This window comes from Pristiophorus japonicus, chromosome 2 (genome assembly GCF_044704955.1).
Source record: "Pristiophorus japonicus isolate sPriJap1 chromosome 2, sPriJap1.hap1, whole genome shotgun sequence".
NCBI classification, from domain to species: domain Eukaryota; kingdom Metazoa; phylum Chordata; class Chondrichthyes; family Pristiophoridae; genus Pristiophorus; species Pristiophorus japonicus.
Window position 1 is genome coordinate 305,842,494 of NC_091978.1, and position 23,479 is coordinate 305,865,972.

The 23,479-nt window shown below is 45.2% G+C and overlaps 1 protein-coding gene across 5 annotated transcripts in view; it reads right to left on the reverse strand.

Moving 5' to 3' along the window:
- Nucleotides 1-23,479, reverse strand: part of LOC139247555 (probable RNA-binding protein 46) — a 102,868-nt gene that overhangs the window by 63,682 nt on the left and 15,707 nt on the right. For 4 of the 5 annotated variants that reach the window (XM_070871666.1, XM_070871671.1, XM_070871672.1 and 1 more), the window contains exons 2-3: nt 22,994-23,166; nt 9,640-10,107 (exon numbers count right to left, since the gene is read on the reverse strand). In XM_070871666.1, coding sequence (XP_070727767.1) covers nt 9,640-10,107; nt 22,994-23,144 — 619 coding nt within the window. In that variant the 5' untranslated portion in view covers nt 23,145-23,166. Of the gene's footprint in view, nt 1-9,639; nt 10,108-12,983; nt 13,114-22,993; nt 23,167-23,479 lie in introns of those variants that run through there. The other variant, XM_070871674.1, reaches the window with a different exon arrangement.

Below are 23,479 nucleotides of genomic sequence, written 5' to 3' on the forward strand. Positions count from 1 at the left end.
AACCAGACAGTTGGGTTAGGTTGGACACATTATTCAACAAAAAATAAACTCCAAGGCTAAGATAGGTGTCACATGGAGTGGTAGGAGATAATGGGAAACAAAGGTTAATTGAGAACATCCCAGCTGGGGGGGCAGGGGGCAGTGGGGAAGGGATCAGACATGAAAATGATGCGGCACATAACTAATCAGATAAAGGGCGCACAGGGGGATGCAACAAAACTTTCTGTCACTATAATTGTATTAACCAATGTAATCGTAGTAGGTAGGCGAAACAACAAATGGAAAACTTCCGCGCGGAACTTCATGATTTTGTATGTATGTTGACTGAATAAAGACAGTGACCCGACGATTGTTCGGAAAGAGCTTTGGGGGTTGTATCCAGTTCCGGGACTGGTGTGAGCCGTTTCTCCCTTGATCGATTGAGCGAAATAAACAACTCTTTTCTCCATATATACAGACTTCTGTCGAGTGTGAAATTTATATACTCCACAACATAGAGGTATATAAAAAGGAAAAGAGTGGCTAAAGTAAATGTTGGTTCCTTAGAGGACCAGACCGAGGAATTAATAATGGGGAACATGGATATGACAGAAACTCTGAACATATATTTTGTATCGGTCTTTACGGTAGAGGACACTAACAATATTCCAACAGTGGATAGTCAAGGGGCTATAGGGCGGGGGGCGGGTGGGAGGGACTTAACACAATCACAGTCACTAAGGCGGTGGTACTCAGTAAGATAATGGGACTAAAGGCAGATAAATCTCCTGGGCCTGATGGCTTGCATCCTAGGGTCTTAAGAGAAGTAGTGGCAGGGATTGTAGATGCATTGGTTGTTATTTACCAAAGTCCCTGGATTCTGGGGAGGTCCCAGCAGATTGGAAAATTACAAATGGAGCGCCCCTATTTAAAAAAAGAGGCAGGAAATTATCGACCATTTAGCCTAACATCCATGGTTGGGAAAATGTTGGAGTCCATTATTAAAGAAGCAGTAGCAGGCCATTTGGATAAGCAAAATTCGGTCGGGCACAGTCAGCATGGATTTATGAAGGGGAAGTCATGTTTGACAAATTTGCTAGAATTCTTTGAGGATGTAACGAACAGGGTGGATAAAGGATAACAAGTGGATGTGGTGTATTTGGTCTTCCAGAAGGCATTTGACAAGGTGCCACATAAAAGGTTACTGCACAAGATAAAAGTTCACGGGGTTGGGGGTAATATATTAGCATGGATAGAGGATTGGCTAACTAACAGAAAACAGAGAGTTGGAATAAATGGTTCATTCTCTCGTTGGCAATCAGTAACTAGTGGGGTGCCATAGGGATCAGTGCGAGAACCCCAACTATTTACAATCTATATTAACGACTTGGAAGAAGGCACTGAGTGTAACGTAGCCAAGTTTGCTGACGATACAAAGATGGGAGGCAAAGCAATGTGTGAGGACACAAAAAATCTGCAAAAGGACATGGGCAGGCTAAGTGAGTGGGCAAAAATTTGGCAGATGGAGTAGAACATTGTAAAGTGTGAGGTCATGCACTTTGGCAGAAAAAAAATCAAAGAGCAAGTTATTATTTAAATGGAGAAAGATTGCAAAGTGCTGCAGTACAGCGGGACCTGGGGGTACTTGTGCATGAAACGCAAAAGGATAATATGCAGGTACAGCAAACGATCAGGAAGGCCAATGGTATCTTGGACTTTATTGTAACGAGGACGGAGTATAAAAGCAGGGAAGTCTTGCTACAGCTATATAAGGTATTGGTGAGGCCACACCTGGAATACTGTGTGCAGTTTGGGTTTCCATATTTACGAAAGGATATATTTGCTTTGGAAGCACTTCAGAGAAGGTTCACTAGGTAGATTCCGGGGATAAGGGGGTTGACTTATGAAGAAAGGTTGAGTAGGTTGGGCCTCTACTCATTGGAAATCAAAAGAATGAGAGGTGATCTTATCAAAATGTGTAAGATTATGAGGGGGCTTGACATGATTGATGCAGAGAGGATGTTTCCACTTCTAGGGGAGACTAGAACTAGAGGGCATAATCTTAGAATAAGGGGCCGTCCATTTAAAACTGAGATGAGGAGAAATTTCTTCTCTCAGAGGGTTGTAAATTTGTAGAATTTGCTGCCTCAGAGGGTTGTGGAAGCTGGGACATTGAATAAATTTAAGACAGAAATAGACAGTTTCTTAAACGATAAGGGGATAAGGGGTTATGGGGAGCGGGCAGGGAAGTGGACCCGAGTCAATGATCGGATAAGCCATGATTGTATTGAATGGTGGAGCAGGCCTGAGAGGCCATATGGCCTACTCCTGCTCCTATTTCTTATGTTCTTATTACTGGACTCGTAATTCAGAGGTTTGGACTAATAATCCAGAGAGCATGGCAGTCTGGGAACTTGAAATCAGTTTAAAAAATAATATTAACCCCAGCATCAGTGAAATGTTGTAAAAATCCAATATTTCACGAATGTCCTTTCGGGAAAGAAACCTGTCATCCTTACCTGGTCTGGCCTATATGTGACTCAAGTCTTAGGGGTTATTTTGGTGAAAGAGTTAAAACGTGAAAACAGGCGCTTCCCCCGCCTCGCAACTCTCCATCCTCCCTCCTTTCTGCTTCACTCCAAGACCGCCCACACCAATTTTCTTGATTGGCAGGGACCTCTGACTGTTGTAGCCTTGTGCTGTCGCCTTTCCCATCTGTCAAGCCTTCACTGTATTGGCCAGGCTGTACTGCAGCATCTATTCACAGGTACGACCCAACTACTGACCAACACGGGGGCTTTGACCTGCTCCGTTCCCGACCTGGGCCGGTTCACCCCTCTTCATCGGACCTGGTGATCCCAGGTTAACCGAGGATCACCATGTGGATACCGGTCGTAGTGTGGACACCCGATCGGCACAGGCGACAGCAGCCCAGAACTCCTGACCTCGAGCAATCCTGCAGCCTCAGCCTCCCAGCAGCGGGATCACAGGCGCGCGCCACTGCACCCGGCCTGTCAAGCCTTCAATCTGGCTGGCTGGCTGCCAGGTGGGAAACAGAGTAGAAAAAGTCTAATGAGATTGTGCAATTAAATTTGGCAGGAACTCCATGTTCCCGGCATTTCCTGGCCGCTGACAGGCTCCCCCGTTCTCTTCCTCCCTTACTCCCCATAAATATTGCTTTAAGAAGTCAGCAAGAATGGAAAATTCATCCGTGCAGACATTTTTTCTATGTGTTTTGTGATCTGTCTTCAGAACAAGGGGAGGCTAGACAAGCATATAAGGGAGAGGGGAATAGAGGGTTATTCTGGTAAGAGTTACATGACGAAGGATGGAAGGAGGCTCGAGCTGAGTATGAACATTGCATGGACGGGTTGGGCCGAATGGCCTGTTTCTGTGCTGTATATCCTATGTAATCCTAAGTCATTTTTAGTTTGCTGCATTCACCATAACATTTGCACATATACAAAGGAACCAATCTCGCTGTACCTCCAATAGGGCTACAGTGGACTTAAATATAGGAAAGCAACACAAGGAGTTAAGAGTCTCCTGTGCTTAGTGGCATGAGGCAACCCATTTCTTCCACAGCTAGATCTTTGATGGTCAGAGTATCATATTAACTTGCTTTCAGCAGATCTCGATTCTCCAGTTATGTTTGCATTTGCAAGTCTGTAACAAATTTTTCTTGTCTCTGGGTCATTTTCACAGTTAAAGGTTTGTTTATTCTACCTATTACCTTTCAATCTGTCCGGCATGGGCAGTCCTACCCAAAGTTATTACGGTAGCCATTACTGAAACATGGCTGCAGGACGGTCAGGAATGGGAACTAAATATGCCAGGTTATCAGGTCTACAGAAAAGATAGGGAAAATGGCAGAGGGGTAGGAGTCGCCTTAGTGATTAAGGGTGAAGTCACTTCAATGATGAGAGGATATAACGAGAGGCAAGCAGGCAGTGGAGACTTTGAGTAGAATTAAGAAATAGGGAAGGATTGAAGACTGTAGTGGGAGTTGTGTATCATCATCATAGGCAGTCCCTCGGAATCGAGGAAGACTTGCTTCCACTCTTAGCGTGAGTTCTTAGGTGACTGTACAGTCCAATACGAGAACCACAGTCTCTGTCACAGGTGGGACAGATAGTCGTTGAGGGAAAGGGTGGGCAGGGAGCCTGGTTTGCCGCATGTTCCTTCCGCTGCCTGCGCTTGATTTCTGCATGCTCTCGGCGACAATACTTGAGAAGCTCAGCGCCCTCCTGAATGCACTTCCTCTACTTAAGGCGGTCTATGGCCAGGGACTCCAGGTGTCAGTAGGCCCCCGGTAGCAGCTGTGAAGTGCTAGATTGTATAAATGCAGATATTAGACAAGCGTGTAGTAAAGTCAGAGTGCATTTAATGGGGTATTTTAACTTTCATGTAGATTGGGATAAGCAGACTAGCACCTGTCAGAAAGGTAGTGAATTTCTTGTATGTTCCAGGATAGTTTTCTACAACAATATGTCCTGGAGGCAACAAGGGGGCATGCCATGTTAGATTTAGTAATAAGTAATGAGACAGATTTAGTTAACAGCCTAACTGTGTGTGAACATTTATCCAATAGTGTTGATAACATGATCGAGTTCAATGTAGCATTTGAAAGAGAGAAACGCAACATTTATTAAGAACTTAGATGGTGGCATAGAAAGTCATATATCCAAATTTGCCGATGATACAAAGATAGGCAGTATTAAAGGCAGTGTAGATGAACGCATACAACTACAAAGGGATATCCACAGATTAAATGAATGGGCAAAACTGTGGCAAATGGATTTCAATGTAGCGAAATGTGAGGTCATTCACTTTGGATCTAAAAACGATAGAACAGGGTACTTTTTGAATGGTGAAAAGCTAAAAACAGTGGAGGGCCGAAGAAAATTGGGGGGTCCAGGTACATCGATCATTAAAATGTCATGAACAGATGCAGAAAATAACTAAAAAGGCTAATGGAATGCTGGCCTTTAAAGTTAGAGGACTAGAATACAAGGGGGTAGAAGTTATGCTGCAGCTATACAAAGCCCTGGTTATACCACATCTGGAGTACTGTGAGCAGTTCTGGGCACCACACCTTCAGAAGGATATATTGTCCTTCGAGGGGGTGCAGCATAGGTTTACCAGAATGTTATCTGGACTTCAAGGGTTAAGTTACGAGGAGAGATTGCACAAATTAGGGTTGTATTCCTTAGGATTTAGAAGGTTAAGGGGTTCCACGATCGAAGTTTTCAAGGTATTAAGTGGATCAGATAGAGCAGATAGAAAAAAACTATTTCCGCAGGTTGGGGATTCTAGGACTAGGGGGCATAGTCTAAAAATTAGAACCATTTCAGGAGTGATTAGGAAACAGTTCTACATGCAAAGGGTGGTAGAAGTTTGGAACACTTCCGCAAACAGCAATTGATGCTAGATCAATGTTAATTTTAAATCGGAGATTGATAGCTTTTTGTTAACTAAAGGTATTAAGGGATATGGGCCAAAGACTATGGGCCTGAAATTTATTGACATACCACCCACTACCACCCGCTTACCACCAAGAAATACAAGTTTCATCAAAAAACAGATACCTACTGCCGACATATCGCTCAGCGGTAGATTCATGATTGACCTAATGTCGAGCAGTCTGCACACTGTCCGCCCATGTAGAACCACCCATATATATACCGCCTAAAAGTGCAAGTTTCATGACATACCGCCAACACTGCATACCGTCCTGGAGAAGATGCTTTAAGTGGATCTTAAGTGGGCGGTATGGACACAGAGCTGACAAGTATAATTGTTTCACAGAAGTGTGGCATGTTTGATATTACACAGATCTTTATTGTTCTCCAGGTTGATGTATTTTTAAATGGATTGGTTTTCTAGTATTTTCTAGTGTTAGCCAATAATGCAGTTTGAATAGCAATATAACCACTGAGTCTAGAAATTATGTGCGTGTTCACATTGATTTTATTTTATAAATGGTCTAATAAAGATTTACTCCTTTATGAACTATAATAAAAATGTTATTAGTCTCTCTCTCCTCCCCCCCAACAGCGATCTCACTCCCTCAACCCCCCCACAGCAATCTCTCTCCCCACCCCCTCAGCGATCGCTCCCCCCCCCGCCCGCCACAGCAATCTCTCTCTCTCTCTCCCCCCCACAGCGACTCTTCCCCCCCCACCCCCGAACAGCGATCTCTCACTCCCCCCCACAGCGATCTCTCCCCCCACCCCACCACTTTCCCTTCCCCACAGCAATCTCTATCTCCACCCCCCTCACCCTCCTGCCCGCCACAGGGATCTCTCTCCTCTCCACCTAGCGATCTCTCTCTCTCTCCCCCTCCCCTACCAGCGATCCCTCTTCCCCCACCCCCCCCACCCTAGCGATCTCTCTCCCCTCCACCTAGCGATCTATCTCTCTTTCTCTCTCTCTCTCTCTCTCTCTCTCCCCCCCGCACAGCGATCTCTCTCTCCCCCCACCCGCACAGCGATCTCTCTCTCCCCCCACCCTCACAGCAATCTCCCCCACCCCCGCCCACAGCGATCTCTCCCCTCCCGCCCCTCACAGCGATCTCTCCCCCCGCCCCTCACAGCGACCTCCCCCCGCCCCCCACAGCAATTTCTCCCCCCCCCGCTCCTCACAGCGATCTCTCTCCTCCCCCCCCACCCCCGCTCCTCACAGCGATCTCTCTCTTCCCCCCCCTCGCCCCTCACAGCGATCTCTCCCCCCCACCCCCCCTCCCCACAGCAATCCCTCTCCTCTCTCCCCACCCCCCCGCTCACTGCGATCTCTCTTCCCCCTCCCCCACAGCGATCTCAGGTCGGCAGTCTCTGGCCTTTCGTTGGTGCTTTTTGGGGGGCGGAGCTTGACAAGCGCGAGTGCGCACAACTCGGGAACAGAAGGCCTCCTCCGCCTGCTGCATTCCACTCCCGCCCCCGCCGAGAAAAGCGGGATGAATCTCCCACCCACTCGGCCCCAGCGGTACTGGGCGGTAAAAAACCAAGCACTGCCCGGGTACCGCCGAAAAACGGGCAGAACTTAACTTTCATCAATTTCGGCCCCTATGAAATTCGTTGCAGATCAGCTCGAGGGGCTCAATGGTCTACTCCTGTTCCTATGTACAAAGGCCTACTGACGTTATTTTAAAACATTTGTTAGACAGCCATTTAAGTGCCATGATTAAACTCTGGAATATTTTAATCAGGCTTATCAAACTGAAGCACAGTTCACAAATTCTTTGGTACAAGTGCTTACAATATGGTGGTTTGGAGTATAAAACTGCCTAAAATATTGTCCTAATTTCTTGTTCTTGAACTTAAAACTAAATCCAGATTTCTTCAAAAATCAAATTTTTATTGATCAAGTGTATTTTGCTAGCTGAAAATTGGGAGATAAATCATAAATGCACAAAAAAAATTGCTGCCACTCAGGGATTCTGCTGTATTTATAACATACTAATTACAGCACTTTGCCAAAAAATACTCTTAAAATTATTTTTCCCATGTCCGACATTTAAGAATTGAGTTGATATAACATCTTGCCATGTCTCTCAGGACATCCCAAAGCACTATTATTATTGCACACAGCAAAATTCCACAAACAGCAATGAGATGAATGACCTGAATCTGTTATGGTGATGTTGGCTGAGGGAAGAATGTTGGTTAAGACACTGGAAAAACTTCCTACTCTTTCTCATCCATCCACCTGAACCAGTCCTCCATTTAATATCTCATCCAAAGTACAGCACTTACAACAATTCATAAATGCCTCAGTATTGAATTTAAATGCCAATTTAGATGATCTACTACCAATTGAGCTAAGTTGACACCTCAAAAACACGGTCCAGAATTTGCGGTCAGCAGTGAAACAAAGACATTGACTGCTTGCACCAAAGTATGCTTCCCACAAGGATCTCGCATTTCATGAACTTCAGGTTTTCCGACCTTCAGTTCCAATTAATGGAAGTTAATGGGGATCCCCTTGTGCAAAATGCTGTGACATCAACAGGCTGTCTATACAGCGAAGCGAAACGCATCATTCTCAAGCAAACAAGGAAGTGAGTAAGCTCTTAAAATGCTAACTTTTAAAAAATGTTAGAAAGAGCAAAACGAAGATTGGGGCTCTCACACAGGGAAAAAGCAAACACCTTAAATAAAGATGCACTAATTTTATTTAAAAAAATGTTTTTGAAAAGTTACTTCAAAATTAAAATTTTTATTAATTTGAACAAATTTCACTGCAGAAAATTAAAATTAGTTAATTAACATTTGTTTAGCATTAATAACACTGACAAAACCCCAGTTACAGTTCATCCCTTTGGGTCTAACTTTTAATGGGGAATTTAACAGTGTACTTGCTGCGGAAGTGCCAAAGTTTTCGTCGGTTTCTCTGATTTGACTGATTGCACAGATTGCCGACTCTAGGAGGGGAGGGGATGGAGCACCATGCAGCCAGTTTTGGAGCGGTCATTGGCAGACCGCAACTTCAGGATTTTTGAAGTTACAGTCAAATTCAAAGGCGGAATGATGGTGAACGCTGCCAGTTTGCCGTAATTCTGACTGCCATTAATTTAAAAAATTGTTGTAGAACTTGGAATTTGCTTCGTGCCAAATTGTAGAAATCTCTTAAGGAGTTATTTTGCTCCAAAAATGTTACATATATCTATTCCAGACAGGGTTCCTCTTATTCAACCAGCACATACAAATATGATTCCTAGGAGAAAAAATACACTGGAGGATGCTATCTTTAAGAAATTTATAGCAATTTAGGTTGTGAATTTCTATCATGCCACTATATATTATGAGTAGGAATCATTGCTGTGTGGTAGAATGGAAACAGCAGCTTTTTTCCTTCGAGTACCCACTTATCATGAGTGAAACACCTGTTCAGCTTACAAAAAGTTCCATCTAAACTACTTTGCCTGGAATTTCAGTGGTGTTTCTTCCAACCTCCTGGCGTAACTTCAGTACAAACCTCATTTCGATGGGGTTTTCGCCAAAATTACGACGGGAGATTGGAGAATTCCCGTAGAAATTCTAGTCCTTTAAACTTACTAAGAAGCTGTTGATTCTAAAGTGTACTATATTCAAATTAAAAATTTCCCTTGTCATGGGGCTGAATTTTCTCAGAACTTCTCTTGCTCAACCACTAACTTCACATATAAAGGGGCTTCCTGCCACACTTTTCCCTAAAGTTACGGTGGCAGAGAGGGAGAAGCTCCAAGAACATTGGCCCCTATATTCTCCATCAAACTAAAGAGAAAATGATCAATTTTTAATGATAATTTATCCCTTCTTTTTAGGTTCACCCATTTCCAACTAAAGGGCAGATATACTGCACTTCCTGTTTCTAAGTCACTCTGCAGTAGGCTTTAAGGCCAGTGTGAAATCAACGAGGTGATTTGCACTTGGATTTTTCCTTTGTTCTTCCCAATCGGGTAGTGCCAGACATTCACTCACTAACTCGACCAAAAACTCAGCTGAGATCAGGAGCACAACAGCAGTGGGTATCATTACATCAGCAAGTTGAGCCACTTTTAGAAGAATTTCTTGTGTCCATTTTTATTTCTCCCCTAAACTACTTCTATAATAAAATTAGAATTGGCAAATGTGGTGATTCCTGCTGACACATTAAATTGTTCCTAAATCAATGCAGTACCTGGAATAAGCTTTCTTCTAGCCATTGCAGCAGCTCTGTGAGATTCATATTCTACAAATGCAAATCCACGATTCTTTGTCTTGTCAGTGGCACTGGGGTAGACAATGACATCAACAACACCTTCAGTAACCTTCTTCATCTCTTCCAGGATTTCTTCCTTTTTTTTCTCTTTTGGAATCGCGCCAATGAACAATCTGCAGTTGTCCAAGCTAACACAGACACCAATAAATTTTCCAGGTCGAATTTCATAATTGTTAAGCATTTTGATTGCATTCTGGGCTTCTTCTCTAGTCGTATACATAACAAAAGCATAACCTCGATTCTCACCACTAAATTCCATCATCAGTCTAAACTCATAAATTTTTCCTGCTCGTTGGAACACAGGTACCAGTTCATCCTCATACATGTCTCGTGGTATCTTTCCTACAAAGACTTCACATCCACGAGGTGGTGGAGGACCTTCCCAACCTGTAAAAACAGAGGTACACAATTACATGGTTCGCCATAGTGGTATAAAAATGGATTTATTTTTAATGCCACAAAAATTCAAATTGAATATTTATCTGCAGTAAATCATATCTGAATAGAATCACAAAGATGAATTTACTTACAAAACAGTTTCTTATGTTAAGTTTTATATTATGGGCAGATGCAACAACCCTTTGCGTTTGCCGAAGCGGCAGCAACCCGACTGGCAGAGGTAGACTGTCTAATTGAAATTATTAGAATCTTGTTCACAGACACTTAAGAGCCTTTTTTCCCACTACATTTTTAAATTTCCCTGCATGTGCACGGGATTCACACAGCTGTCTGTCAACCTGAGGCTGAGGCGGGAGTTGAGTGGCCATTGTTCCAGCTGATTACTTGACAGCATCAAATGTAGTTTAAAAGCTCCCACCTGATAGCTGATCACTCTCCTCAGGCAGAAGCTGTTGCTGATTACATTCCCAGCACAGATTGAGCTTCCTGAAGGGTGCAAGTCTTTCTAGGAAAGTCTCCATCCAGTGTCACTTTATTCGAAGAACCTCTCTCACTATTGACAGATTGTTTCTGTCAACTCTACTTGACCTGCCATCTCTCTTCCATCAGCACGGGTGCTGTTTATACTGTCTCACCTTGCTTCTCAAATATGACTATGATGAGCCCCAACAACAATACCACCACCACCAACCTTCTCCTCAACGCCCTAATGATCCACAGGACAGAGAGCATTAGACAGGGCTGCACCGTGCCAGAGGCAATCCATCCAACACAGGATATACAGCAGAGGATGAGCTTCCTCAACATGACTGAACAGCAGTGCCAAAGGAGGCTCAGGCTATCACGCCAGGTCTTCGCAGACATTTGCACATTGCTGGAGGACGACCTGCAGCCCAGAGGAGCGGGTGGACACACCATACCAGTGGCTGTCAAAGTCACCAGCGCCTTCAACTTCTTTGCCTCAGGCTCTTTCCAGGGAACGGCACGGACCTTTGCGGCATCTCACAGTCGGTCACCCACAGATGCATCACCCAGGTCACCGATGCCCTCTTTTGACAAGTCAGCCAATTATATCAACTTTGCCACTGATGAAGCCAGTGTTACTGAGCAGGCGCTCGGCTTTGTCAATCTGCTTGTCTTCCCACGGGTACAGGGCCTCATCGACTTCACACTTGTGGCCATCAGGGCACCCCATCATCACCCAGGAGTCTTTGTCAACCGCAAGGACTTCCACTCCCTCAATGTACAGCTGATCTGCAAAAATAGGAAGATCATCATGCATGTGTGTGCCAAATTCTCTGGCAGCTGTCATGACTCTTTTGTCCTGCACCAGTGTATTCTCTTGGAGATGAGGGCTGCTTGGAGATGAGGGCTATCCAATGAAGACATGGCTCATGACACTCACGAGGAGGCCAAGTACTGAGGCCAAGGAGAGATATAATGAAAGCCACAACCAGATGTGTCATTCAGCGATTAAGATGTCTTGACAGATCTGGAGGTCCTTCAGTACGCACCAGCCACGGTCTCCAGAATCGTGTGGTTTGCCGCGCGTTGCATGACATAGTACAGTAGTGAGAATTAGTGCTGCATGAGCAGCAAGGCATTGAATGCACAGCCTCTTCAGAGGAGGAGGAGCATCAGCTGGAAGATGAGGAGCAGCAGGAACTGGAGGAACCTGCAGTGCAGATGCCACAGGCGCTTGAGCGTATTACTAGCTTGAAGGCCAGGGATGGCCAGATTTACTTATACACCCATATGGCTGCCACATGCTTCGCCAGGTTGGCAACACCCCAGAGCCACATCATAAAGCATCCCTACAATGACCAATCCATTCCTTTCAAAGTCACTACCTTTGCTCGAGGTACAGTTATGTCTGACCATTCACTCCAACTAACTAAGCCACTTCCAATGGTGCACACAAATCTGTGGAAAGACATTTATGGTTCACATTAAATAAACTGAAACTTCACATCAACATTGAATAAAACACCCAAGTGGCTACTCTTGTGAATCTACTTGTGTGGCATCTTTGTCTTACGCATGCTTCTACGTGTACTACCCCTGTGGCTTCAGCAGAGGTAGAGGCAGCCTCCTCACTTCCCTGTTGCGACTGCTTAAACACTTTTGGCAGTCATCCTCTGGGTTTTGGAGCCTCTGATGGCCCCGCCAAAGTCTGCTCCTCCTGCGACTGTGCAGGGGCAGACTCCGCCATTGCAATCCGAGGAGCCATCTGGAGCTCTGACTGAGGGAGTGGCAACGGGGGAGAAGTGTGAGCGCTTTCACTTCCATGTCTCCTCTCACCATCATCCCTCTCATGGGCCATCTGCACTTCCCTGCTAGCAAGGAGCTGGAGAGCACCTTGCTGCACATCAGTGGGACCATGGGGACCCACATCTATGCTGACATCCTTCCTAGAGAGGACATCTATGAGCCTCTGATATTTATTCTCCATAGCCATCTATCCTCCATAGATAGCCATCTATTCTGCATAGATAGAATGTGCTGCTCTGAGTGTTGCATTCGCTGCTCCATGTAGGTGGCCTCCCTACCCATGAAAGAGCCTGCAGTCGCCATCGCCTGCAACACGATGGTGCTCATGTTGGAGATGGACCCCTGCGTTCTCTGAATACTGGCAGTCATCGCGTTCGCAAAACCTGTCAGAGCCTCCTGCACTTGTTCCTGCAACTCCAGGATCTCCGTCTTTCTGGATGGTCCCCAAGGCTCAGCGACTGCATGCAGCAAGAGTCCTGCGTCCTCCAACGTGCAGTCTCTATTGCTGTCCCTGTCCCCAGCTTCTGCTGTTACTCGGTTGTGAATTGTGACACACCAGCTGACAACACTACTCTATCTCGCGAGGGACCCACCAAGGTGTACGTATCTGCGCTGGTACTGGGTGCGTTTCTGTCTGGTGACAGTGCGCCCTCAGAGGCTGGAGGCTCCTCTGAGAAAGTCGTCTTCCTCTTGCTCCTGTAGTGGTAAGGGCTATTGATGAACCTGTGGGAGAGTAAAGTGATGAGTTAGATATGTCATATGTAGAATGCGGTGCAGAAACCATTATGCACATAATGACCATTGAATGGCTGCTGACATCAGCCCCCATGAGTGATTGATGTATGCCATATGTAATTCTGTCAACAGATTGCTGAGATGTCCCCCGCTCTCAGTCTCCCACCTCCAGGTGCTTGGTGACTCCCGCCAGCTCTAAGGTAGCCTCCTCTGCTGTGGTCAGGGTGGTCATTGATGCTGTTCCACTGCCAGTTCTCTCCCTTTTATTGTGGGCTCTCTTAACCTGCAAGAAGGAAAAGAGGTTGAGTGAGAGTGATGGAATGAGTGTAAGGAATGATTTGTTACATCTGTAGAGGGTGACTATGATGGAGTGGGGTGGCATTTGCAAGTGGCCTACTTGCATGTTGTTAGTTTATATGATTGCATTAGGATGAGGGTGAGTGTGAGGGGTGGCTAAGGATGCGGTAATGTAGAGAGGGATGGGTGGATGTGCAGGAGTAGCTTTGGAAAGGTAGATTGATGAGGATGTGACGAGAGGCACAGCAGGATGAAGGTGAGTGTGGCTTTGGACTCACCTTTCCTGATTCACAAGATCATTGAAACGTTTGCGGCACTGCACCCAGGTCCTCCTGACGACATCTCTGTTATTCACCTCCTCTGCAATTTGGAGCCAGGCTCCTTTGCTCTGCTGGGGAGGTCTCTTCCTCCCATCAGCAGGGAAGAGGACCTCCCTCCGTGCTCTCTGACTCCCTCCACAAGCATATGGAGGGAGTCATTGGAGAACCTGGGTGCAGCCCTCTGCCTCTGTGCAGTCATCCCTGGTGGTGTGTGCAGCAGTGAAATTGTTAAGTGCATTGACTGCACATTCCTAGATGAACCATCAAATGCAATATGGCCATGGTTCCTTTAAATACCTCGACTGAAAACGCATCATCGATGACGTCACCAGACCCGCACCTTTTTATTGAGCCGGGTACCATGCAGGATGGGCTTACGAGGCTCCATTAACGTAAAGTCGCTCTGTGGAGCAGGATGAAGCCAGCAATGGGCTCACGACCCGCCATGGTAGCCACCCACACCAGTCACACCAGGTAAAGAAAATTCCAGCCATTAACTTTGCTTCTCTTCTCACAAATGCTGCCTGACCTGGTGAGCATTTACTGCTTTTATGTTACATTATGTTTTGGCATGTTTATGAACCCATCTTCCTCAAATTATTTTGTCCCTTTTTCTCTGCTCCCTCCAGGTTAGGCACTAACTGTAACTAAAAGGGTGAGCAAAGGATCTTTGAGTTCTCCAAAAATAGCACCCTGAAACAGCCATTTATAGATGCATAGTAAGTCTTGTGTGGGAATTTCCTCAAATCCCAAGAGCTATTTATTCTTTGATATGAAGCAAACTCTCTGGGCTGGATTTTCTGGTCCTTTGCGCTCTGGGTTTCGCCCCGGAGCCGCGTGAAAAGTGGTGTTCAGGTCTCTTGCGCCCTGTCACAATCCTTTGGTTGGGTTTTGCAGCGGCGCTGAAAGCGGGCGAAGAACCTGGCAAGGCCAGGGATGCGGAGGTCCTACCGAACATAATTGCACTGTGGGAGCCCTATTTAAATATCTTAATGAAGTGTCCCACCTCTCCATGGCGGGACACTCAGATGCCTCAATATCCGCCACCGTTGCAGTGTGATGAGGACGTGTTCCCTGCATTTATATCTTTAAGCCTGCCATGGTTGGGCGGGGAGGTGCGGGTACATGGTGATAGCAAAGTTACAATATAATGTGGAGAAATACTGTGATACGCACATGGGCTAAGGCATGTTTATTCCACACATAGCTGTCCAATGAATACAATGAGCAGGGAAGGACTCATAATAGTCATTAACCAATCACTGGTGGCAAGCAAATATGGATCTTGAAGTATTGCTGGAACATAATTAACTGGTTTATAAGCTTTGGTTCCTCTGCACATGGGTGTACCATGTCCAGCTTTGGATATTGAGAAGGTGCCAAGCAAAGCAACAATGATAGTACCTGGATCTAGATACCTGTTATGATGATTAGCTAAAAAGTTAGGGTTCTTTAATTTGGAGAAATGTAATTATTAAATGATTGGAAATAGTAGATTTGGATAGGATATTCAAAATGGATAATGATAGTAGGAGTAAAGAAATCCTTGCTGGTATTGAATATATAGGCAAAGAGTCAGTTAGATGCCAGGAAGTACTTACATCTTAAGAGTTTTGCCACCCTCTGAAATAGGTTCCTATATGTGTGGTTATACCCATACAGCCAGTCCTTTGAGAAGAGACTTGACAAGTTCTTAAAGGAGAAAGACATTGGGGGGATTGGGTGGAAATTAATTCAACATTCCTGGCCAATATTTATAACAAAAACAGTTTATCTGGTCATTATCACATTGCTATTTGTGGGAGTTTGCTGTCCGCAAGTTAGCTTCCATGTTTCCCACATTACAACAGTGACTACACTCCATAAGTACTTCATTGGCTGTAAAGCGCTTTGAGATGTCCGGTGGTCTATATAAATGTAAGTCTTTCTTTCTTTCAACTTAATAATGACCTTGAATTTGCGGATAGAACGACAGCAAAACTGTCAGCACTCGCCATCATTACTGTGCAAAACTGACAGCAACTTCTGCCTTCCACACATATAGGGCCCAAGTTTCCACAAGAAAAAAAACAGGCGCCCCTCCGAGTTGGGCGCCCGTTTTTCACGCCTAAAACGGCGCCCAAAAAAATCCTTGGTATTCTCCACCTACTTACAGTTCCTGTGGCCCTCGGCGCAGCCAGCACGAGCTGTGGGGGGGCGGAGCCAGGTCCCGGCGCTGAAAACAGTGCCGGGACCTCTGCACATGCGCGCTACAGTCGGCATGCAAGTGCAGTAGCTCCAGGTGCCCAACTGTGTGGGTGGGGCCCGACGCACGCAGCCCCTAGCCCTGGCTGAATGGCCTCACTGGGGCTGCGTCAATGAGGCTCCTCCCACGGCCAGCTCCTGCTCCCCCCCCCGACCAGACCCGACACTCGCTCCTCCCCCCCCCCCCCCCCCGCCTCCGGACCAGACCCGCCAGCCCCCCCTCCCCGCCCCGAGACCCGCTCCCCCCCACGCCCCGACCCGAGACCCGCTCCGACCCGACACCCGATCCCCCCGCGCCCCGACCCGACACCCGATTCCACCCCCCCACCGACCCGACACCCACTCCTCCCCCCCCCCCCGACCCGACACCCGAATCCACCCCCCCCCCGACCCGACACCCGAATCCACCCCCCCCCCGACCCGACACCCGAATCCACCCCCCCCCCCCGACCCGACACCCACTCCTCCCCCCCCCCCCCCGACTGACCCGACCCGCGCTCCTGTTCCCCCCTCCCTTCCTTCCTCCCTCCCTCTCTCTCTCTCTCTCTCTCTCTCTCTCTCCCCCCCTCCCGCTCAGTGGCACGAACGGCTGCAGAATTCTCCCTGGCTGAAGCACTTTCACACAGGTAGGAAGATGGTTTATTTAATCTTTTCTTGCCTTATAAATGTTTATTCAGGTTGGATTTATTTGTATAATATTTGTAGAAGTATAAATAAGGATTTATTGTCGAATTTAATGAGTTCCCTCCCCCCCCACCTCGTTCTGGACGCCTAATTTGTAACCTGCGCCTGATTTTTTAATGTGTAGAACAGGTTTTTTCAGTTCTACAAAAATCTTCACTGGCTCCATTCTACTTTAGTTTGGAGTACATTTTCACTGTGGAAACTTTCAAATCAGGCGTCAGTGGCCGGACACACCCCTTTTTGAAGAAAAAATTCTGTTCTAAACTAGAACTGTTCTACCTGACTAGAACTGCAGAAAAAAAAATGTGGAGAATTGCGATTTCTAAAATAGTCCGTTCTCCACCAGTTGCTCCTAAAAATCAGGCGCGAATCATGTGGAAACTTGGGCCCATACAGTTAGGTGCAGAAATCTGGAAGTTGCTATCAGTGATACCCTGCTCCTCCACAGGGTGAGCTGTTTCAGTCAACACAGATTTGATGATTTGACATGATTTTTACACAGTATTCTGTTCTGTAAAAACCATTGAAAATGTAAGTCTTGTTGAATAAGATGTAGCTGACTTTTTAATGATATACTATGTCGTAGTTACTGCTGAACAACCTCTTTGGTCCTGAAAAACTAACTTCATAAGTGTGGAGTGTCATTGCCTTACACTTACAAATTGGATGATATTTAAATGATTAAAAAGTGAATTATGATCCATGCATTTTATGTTCTGGTTTACTGTGTGAGAATTCTTCAATCTGATTGGCTGATCAGCCTGCTTGATGGTGTCACTGCTGCTGGATGCCATAGGTCTCCTCTAGTTGCCCCCAGATTTAAAGTCACATCGGAATAGGGGAAATCAACACTCTTGAGGCCGCTAAATCTTTATGGGTAGCTTTTTTCGAGGTCAGTGGCAAGCGGCGTCCCTTCCCTGCTGACTGCAAAATCCGGGCCATCATGTTAAGATTAACCAGGAATTTCTTTATAGTGTGACAAGAAATTTTCCATAGGTTTTCCTGAAATTGGCCACCATGTTTTGCTGTTACTTTTTGCCTTCCCAGGAGTCAATAGTACCTGGCAGCTAGGAAGAGCAGTGCACAAGATGCCCTATCCAGTGATCAGTGATGAGTCTAACAGGTTTTTCTCACCTTTTCTTTCCAATATATATTTATACCGTTGTACAATGTGGAACTGAGGAATATTTTGAACTAAAAATACCTTCTTTCCTGCGTCTGTGTCTGCCTCTCAATTAGTTTACTTAGGTGGCTTTCATAGGTGTGATGACAGAATACTGATCTTCAACTATCACACTGAATCTGAAATCCAGCCAATTTATACTAGCTAGATCAGTGCTGGTGTAGATCAGACATGCCACATGTTCAAATTTACATGGCGTGCAAGCACACATTTTTATTTTAAGGAAAAGAATAATCTCGAGGATAAATTTTGTAAGATAAGGCACCTGGCAGAGCCTCCCAAATCAGAGCAAAGAGAAAGATTTGCATTTATGTGACGCCTTTCACAACTCCAGGATGTTCCAAACAGCTTTACAACTAATTACTTTGAAGTGTTGTATTCAGTGTAGTAATGTAGGAAACACTTGAGCCAATTTGCATACAGCAATTAAATAAATTACCAAATAATCTATTTTAGATGTTGGCTAGGACACAAAGGAGAACTCCCCTGCTTTTATATGTACCTGAGAGGGTAGGCATGACCTCAGTTTAACATCTGATTCGAAAGATTACAGCACTGGAGTATCAGCCTAGATTATATGCCTAAATCACTGGAGTGGAACTTGAACCCATAACCTTCTGACTCAGAGGCAGGAGTGCTGCCACTGAGCTATCACTGACACAGAGCAGGAGTGCTAGCATCAAGCCTTAATACAGGACCAGATGCCAAATGTATAAAGGGTTTGTGCGAACGGCCATTGGCAACATGCAGAGCAGGCAGATCATGACATCAATCAGCATGTAATGCTAATTTGATGCCAGCGCTGCCATTTTGGAGCTCCACATCCCAGCCTACACCCACTCTTAACCTCGCATAGCTGAACGGCATGAAGGACCCCCTCCATCAGTGCTACTTAAAGGGATGCTGAACTACTTCCAGGTTAATTGCTGGATTATTTCCTCTGGCTATTGCTGCAATTCCATTGTACTGCTGGACGCACGTTCTGCCGTGCATGGTTTAGAGAGGGCGTTAGCAAGAGCGGCAACATCCAAAATCCCAAATTGACGTCACGATATGGATCATTTAAATATGTGAAGCGAGTGCAGGCAACGGCTGCGCTGCCGACCTGCCCAAAATGGCAGCCGCCACGTTCCGTGCTGCAAGCGGGTGGAAGTGAGGCGGTCGCCATTTTTTCTTCAAAGCCGGACTTAACGGCCGTGCAAATGGCTCCAATTTCCCGCATTATATCTTTAATCATTCAGGGAACTCTGGATTTGGATGCTCTTCCTTTCCCTCTTGTGGGAATGTGTCTAGTCTGTACCCAAAATATCTTCTGTTTGAAAGCCTCCCATTGCTCCTTCATTGTTTTACCTGTCAATCTTTGATTCCAATCCACCTGGGCCTGACCCCTTTTCAGCTCACTGAATTTAGCCCTTCCCCAGTTGAGCATTTTTACATTTGATTTTTCCTTGTCCTTTTCTGTAACTACTCTAAACGTAATCATAATGGCCCTGAAATTCCGATGTCCCGGGTCCGTACGAAGTTTCTACAGACCCGGGAAGGCATCGGAAAAGCCGGGTTTCAGCACGCAATGCGCATATGCGTTGAAAACCGGCTTTTCCAATCTGTCAAGTTTCTGACTTGACAAATCCAACGCATATCGGGAGCGAGGACACTTGCAGGGCAAGATTTCCAAAATTTCCGAATATCTTACCCTGCAAATGTCCTTTAAAATCGTGTGCCTGAAAAAGCAGGTGTATAGCCTACTTTTACAGGCGCAAGTGTTTAAAAATACACAGAAACATTTTAAAATAAAGTTATAAAAACACATTTTATTTTTAACAACCCTCCCCACTACAGTAAGTTTATTTTGAGGCTTATTTAAAAAAACTTTTAAAAGTCAGGAAATGTTTTTTTTATTAAGAACTTTAATTTAAATGAATGTTAAATATGTAGTTTATTTTCTATTTTTTATTGAGTTTTGGGTGTTTGCGGGGGGTTCTCATTCATAGTAATAGGAGTTCCGGACTTACGGAACTCCTATTACTATGAATGAGAAAATATACTAACCTGATTGGCTGCTGTCTCCAGCTCCCGGCTGCGCACGTCCCACGTGCACACGCTGCGATGCGCAGTCACGAGAGGCCTCAGGCTCGGAAGTTCAAACGGGCGCAGCAGCAACAAGTAAGTGCGCATCTTTTTTCCCGATTTCACTCGTTTGCCCATGGGAAGATCTCAATCGGAATTTCAGGCCCAATTATGATCAGTTTCTCAAATATTCCCCCACTGAAACATGCTCCATTTGCCCCATTTTGCCAGTCTACATTAGGATAATTGAAGTCCCCCATTATCACTACATTAAAGTTCTTGCATCTTTCTGCAATTTTCCTGCAGATACGCCACTCTATCTTCTTCTCACTATTTGGTGGCTTATAATATACACCCAGCAGTGTAACAGCTCTTCTATTGTTCCTTAATCCTAACCAAATAGATTCTGACTTTGAACTCTCAAGTACATCAACCCTGTCTGGTATTGTAACAGTATCTTTGATCCTACTGCCACAGAACCTTTTTTTTCACCCCTATCTTTCCTGAATACCTTGTAGCCATGAATATTGCATTCCCAGTCCTCTTTGTTTGAGTCAGGACAGCGTTATGGCCACTATATCATAATCTTGGTGGCAATTTCTGCCTGCAGTGCACCAATCTTATTTACCACGCTCTGTGCATTTATGCGCATGCACACCAAACTCATCCTAGTCTGCCTTGCATTTCCCCCGTCTGACCCCTTCTACTTCTGAACTACCCTTTATTCTAATGCTCTTGTCTAATCTCTTCTAGTCCTATATGTATCTTATTTCTCCTCTCTAATGGTTCATACTAGTGCCCATCTCCTTGTCAGATTAGTTTAAACCCTCTGCACAGCACTAGCTAACTTCCACGCAAGGACATTAGTCCCATCCTTGTTATGGGGCACTCTGTCCATCTTGTACAGGTTTTTCCTGCCCCAGAACTGGTGCCAGTGCCCCAGGAATCTGAAAGCCTCTCTCCTGCACCATTTCTCGAGCCACTCATTTACCTGCCTTATCTTGCTGATCCAATAATCACTAGCACGTGGCACTGGGAGTAATCCAGAGATTACTACCTTTGAGGTAGCTCCTGAAACTCTGACTGCAAGACTTCAAACCTTTTTCTCCCGATGTCATCTCTTCCAACATGGACCACAACTTCAGGCTGTTCCCCTTCCCCCCGCAGAATATTCTGCACCCATTCCATGATCTCCTTTACCCCGATATCTTTTGGTTCAGTCAAGCAAGACAATTGATGTGGGGAAGTATGGTGTATTCATTATTTTATATTGTTATACAAAATAAAATGTAATTGAACTAGGCTGACAACATCCAGCTCTACTTCACCACCACCTCTCTCGACAGGTCCACTTCCCGACATCCAGTACTGAATGAACAGAAATTTCCTCCAAATATTGGGAAAACTGAAGCCATTGTCTTCGGGCCCCACCACAAACTCCGTTCCCTAGTCACCAACTCCATCCCTCTCCCCTGGAACTGTCTGAGGCTGAACCAGACCGTTCGAAACCTAGGTGTCGTATCTGACCAAATTTACGCACCATCACCAAGACACCTACGTAACATCGCCCGACTCCGCACCTACCTCAGCTCATCTGATGCTGAAACCCACATCCATGCCTTTGTTACCTCAGGACCGACTATTCCAATGGTCTCATAACCGGCCTCCCATCTTCCACCCTACATAAACTTGAGCTCCTCCAGAACTTTGCTGCCAACTTCTAACTCGCACCAGGTCCCGTTCACCAATCACCACTGTGCTGGCTGACCTACATTGGTTCTGGGTTCGGCAATGCCTCAGTTTAAAAATTCTCATCCTTGTTTTCAAATCCTTCCATAACCTCGCCCCCCCCCCTACCTCTAGCCTCCTCCAGCCCTACAAGCCTTCGTGATTTCGCGCATACCAGATTTTACTTGCTCCACCATTGACAGTTGTGCCTTCAACGGCCTAGGTCCTAGGGTCCGTAATTCCTTCCCTAAACCCCTCTGCCTCTTTACATCTCTCTCCTCTTTAAGAGGTTCCACCGCTTATTCCTAGTTTTTGGTCAGCTGTTCTAATATCTCATTATGTGACTCGTTTTCAAATTTTGTTTGATAATACTTCCGTAGAATGCCTTGGGACGTTTCACTAAATGCAAGTTGTTGTTGTTCACTAAAACAGATGCAAATTACTGTGGATGCTGGAAATATGAAATAAAAGCAGAAAATGCTGGAAATATTCAGCAGGTCAGGCAGCATCAGTGGAGAGAGAAACAGAGTTAACGTTTCAGGTCGTCGCCCTGAACAGTTCTGATGAAAGGTCAACGGACTAAAATGTTAACTCTGTTTCTCTCGCCACAAATGCTTCCTGACCTGCTGAGTATCTCCAGCGGTTTCTGATTATATTATTGTCGTTGTTGATGGTACTAAATTACCACCAGATTTTAATTGTATGTGAAATAAAGCAGCTTAATGATTTTTATTTGACCTTGTCTTACCAGGTGTTTTCTCAGTCCATCTTTGAAAAAATTTAAAAAGCACATATAAAAGTCACAAATATCCAGTTCAGATTGCAATGGTTACTATTGTTATATTTCTGAGTTACAACTTTATATAGTCAGATATTGGGTAATACAGGCACACCCCAAAATACAAGACACTCAGACCAGTTAATGGAGTAACTGGTACCATGATACCTAAGAGAACTAAGACAAGATCCAAAATGTGTAATAGGTATATACATCACTTATCTGATAGGGGGACCAGTCCAATATGCACCTGTAGTGGTATGGGGACACATCAGCCCCATGAAAGTGCCTTCCCAGTAAATTCACATGCTCCAGCTGGAGGGAATCAGTAGCTACAATCCCAGCGTATCTGCAGGCCTTGGCTTATGTAACCTCGTAAAGTTGTAGTAAAAATACTTCAAGAAATGTTTTCATCTTCAATTATCTATGGAGGAATTTCCATGGAGGTTCTCAGATCTTCTGCTATTTATGATGTTTCTCTGAGGTTTCTCCCAATCTTCTGTTGAAGTTATGATGGGAAATTGGGGAAACCTCACAGAAATTCCAGTTTTTACGTTTCACTCTTACCTGGTGGTGGTCCACCAAACTTTCTTTGTCCATTTTCTTGTATCATGGTATAGCCTGTCTGTTCCATCAAGGCAAGTAGTGCTGCCTCATTCTGGGTCACAGAACCAAGTTTATTGGAACCATTTGTCATGTCCAGGCTTTCTGCTGTCATGGTCACAAGGAGTACTTTAAATCTGTATGAGAAAACAATAATAAAACATGATTTGTTCCAGAAAATGTCTTTAATATAAGGCATCTTGCTTTTGACTTGTACATGCTATAACTTAGATGAGTTAGTAAAAGTAAAACGTTTACACTTCTAAGCTAAACAGAGAAGAATCCTACACTTGTGGACTGAATATAGGTGGTTTATTTGCAGTGGATTATTTATGAGGCAGGCATTAAGATTTGACTACTAAAATCATGTGACTCAAACTGCCGTGCATGCCTGTGTGCGTAATCGCTGAGGCATTTTAAATTGTCCTCTCTTATTACTGGCCTCCAGTC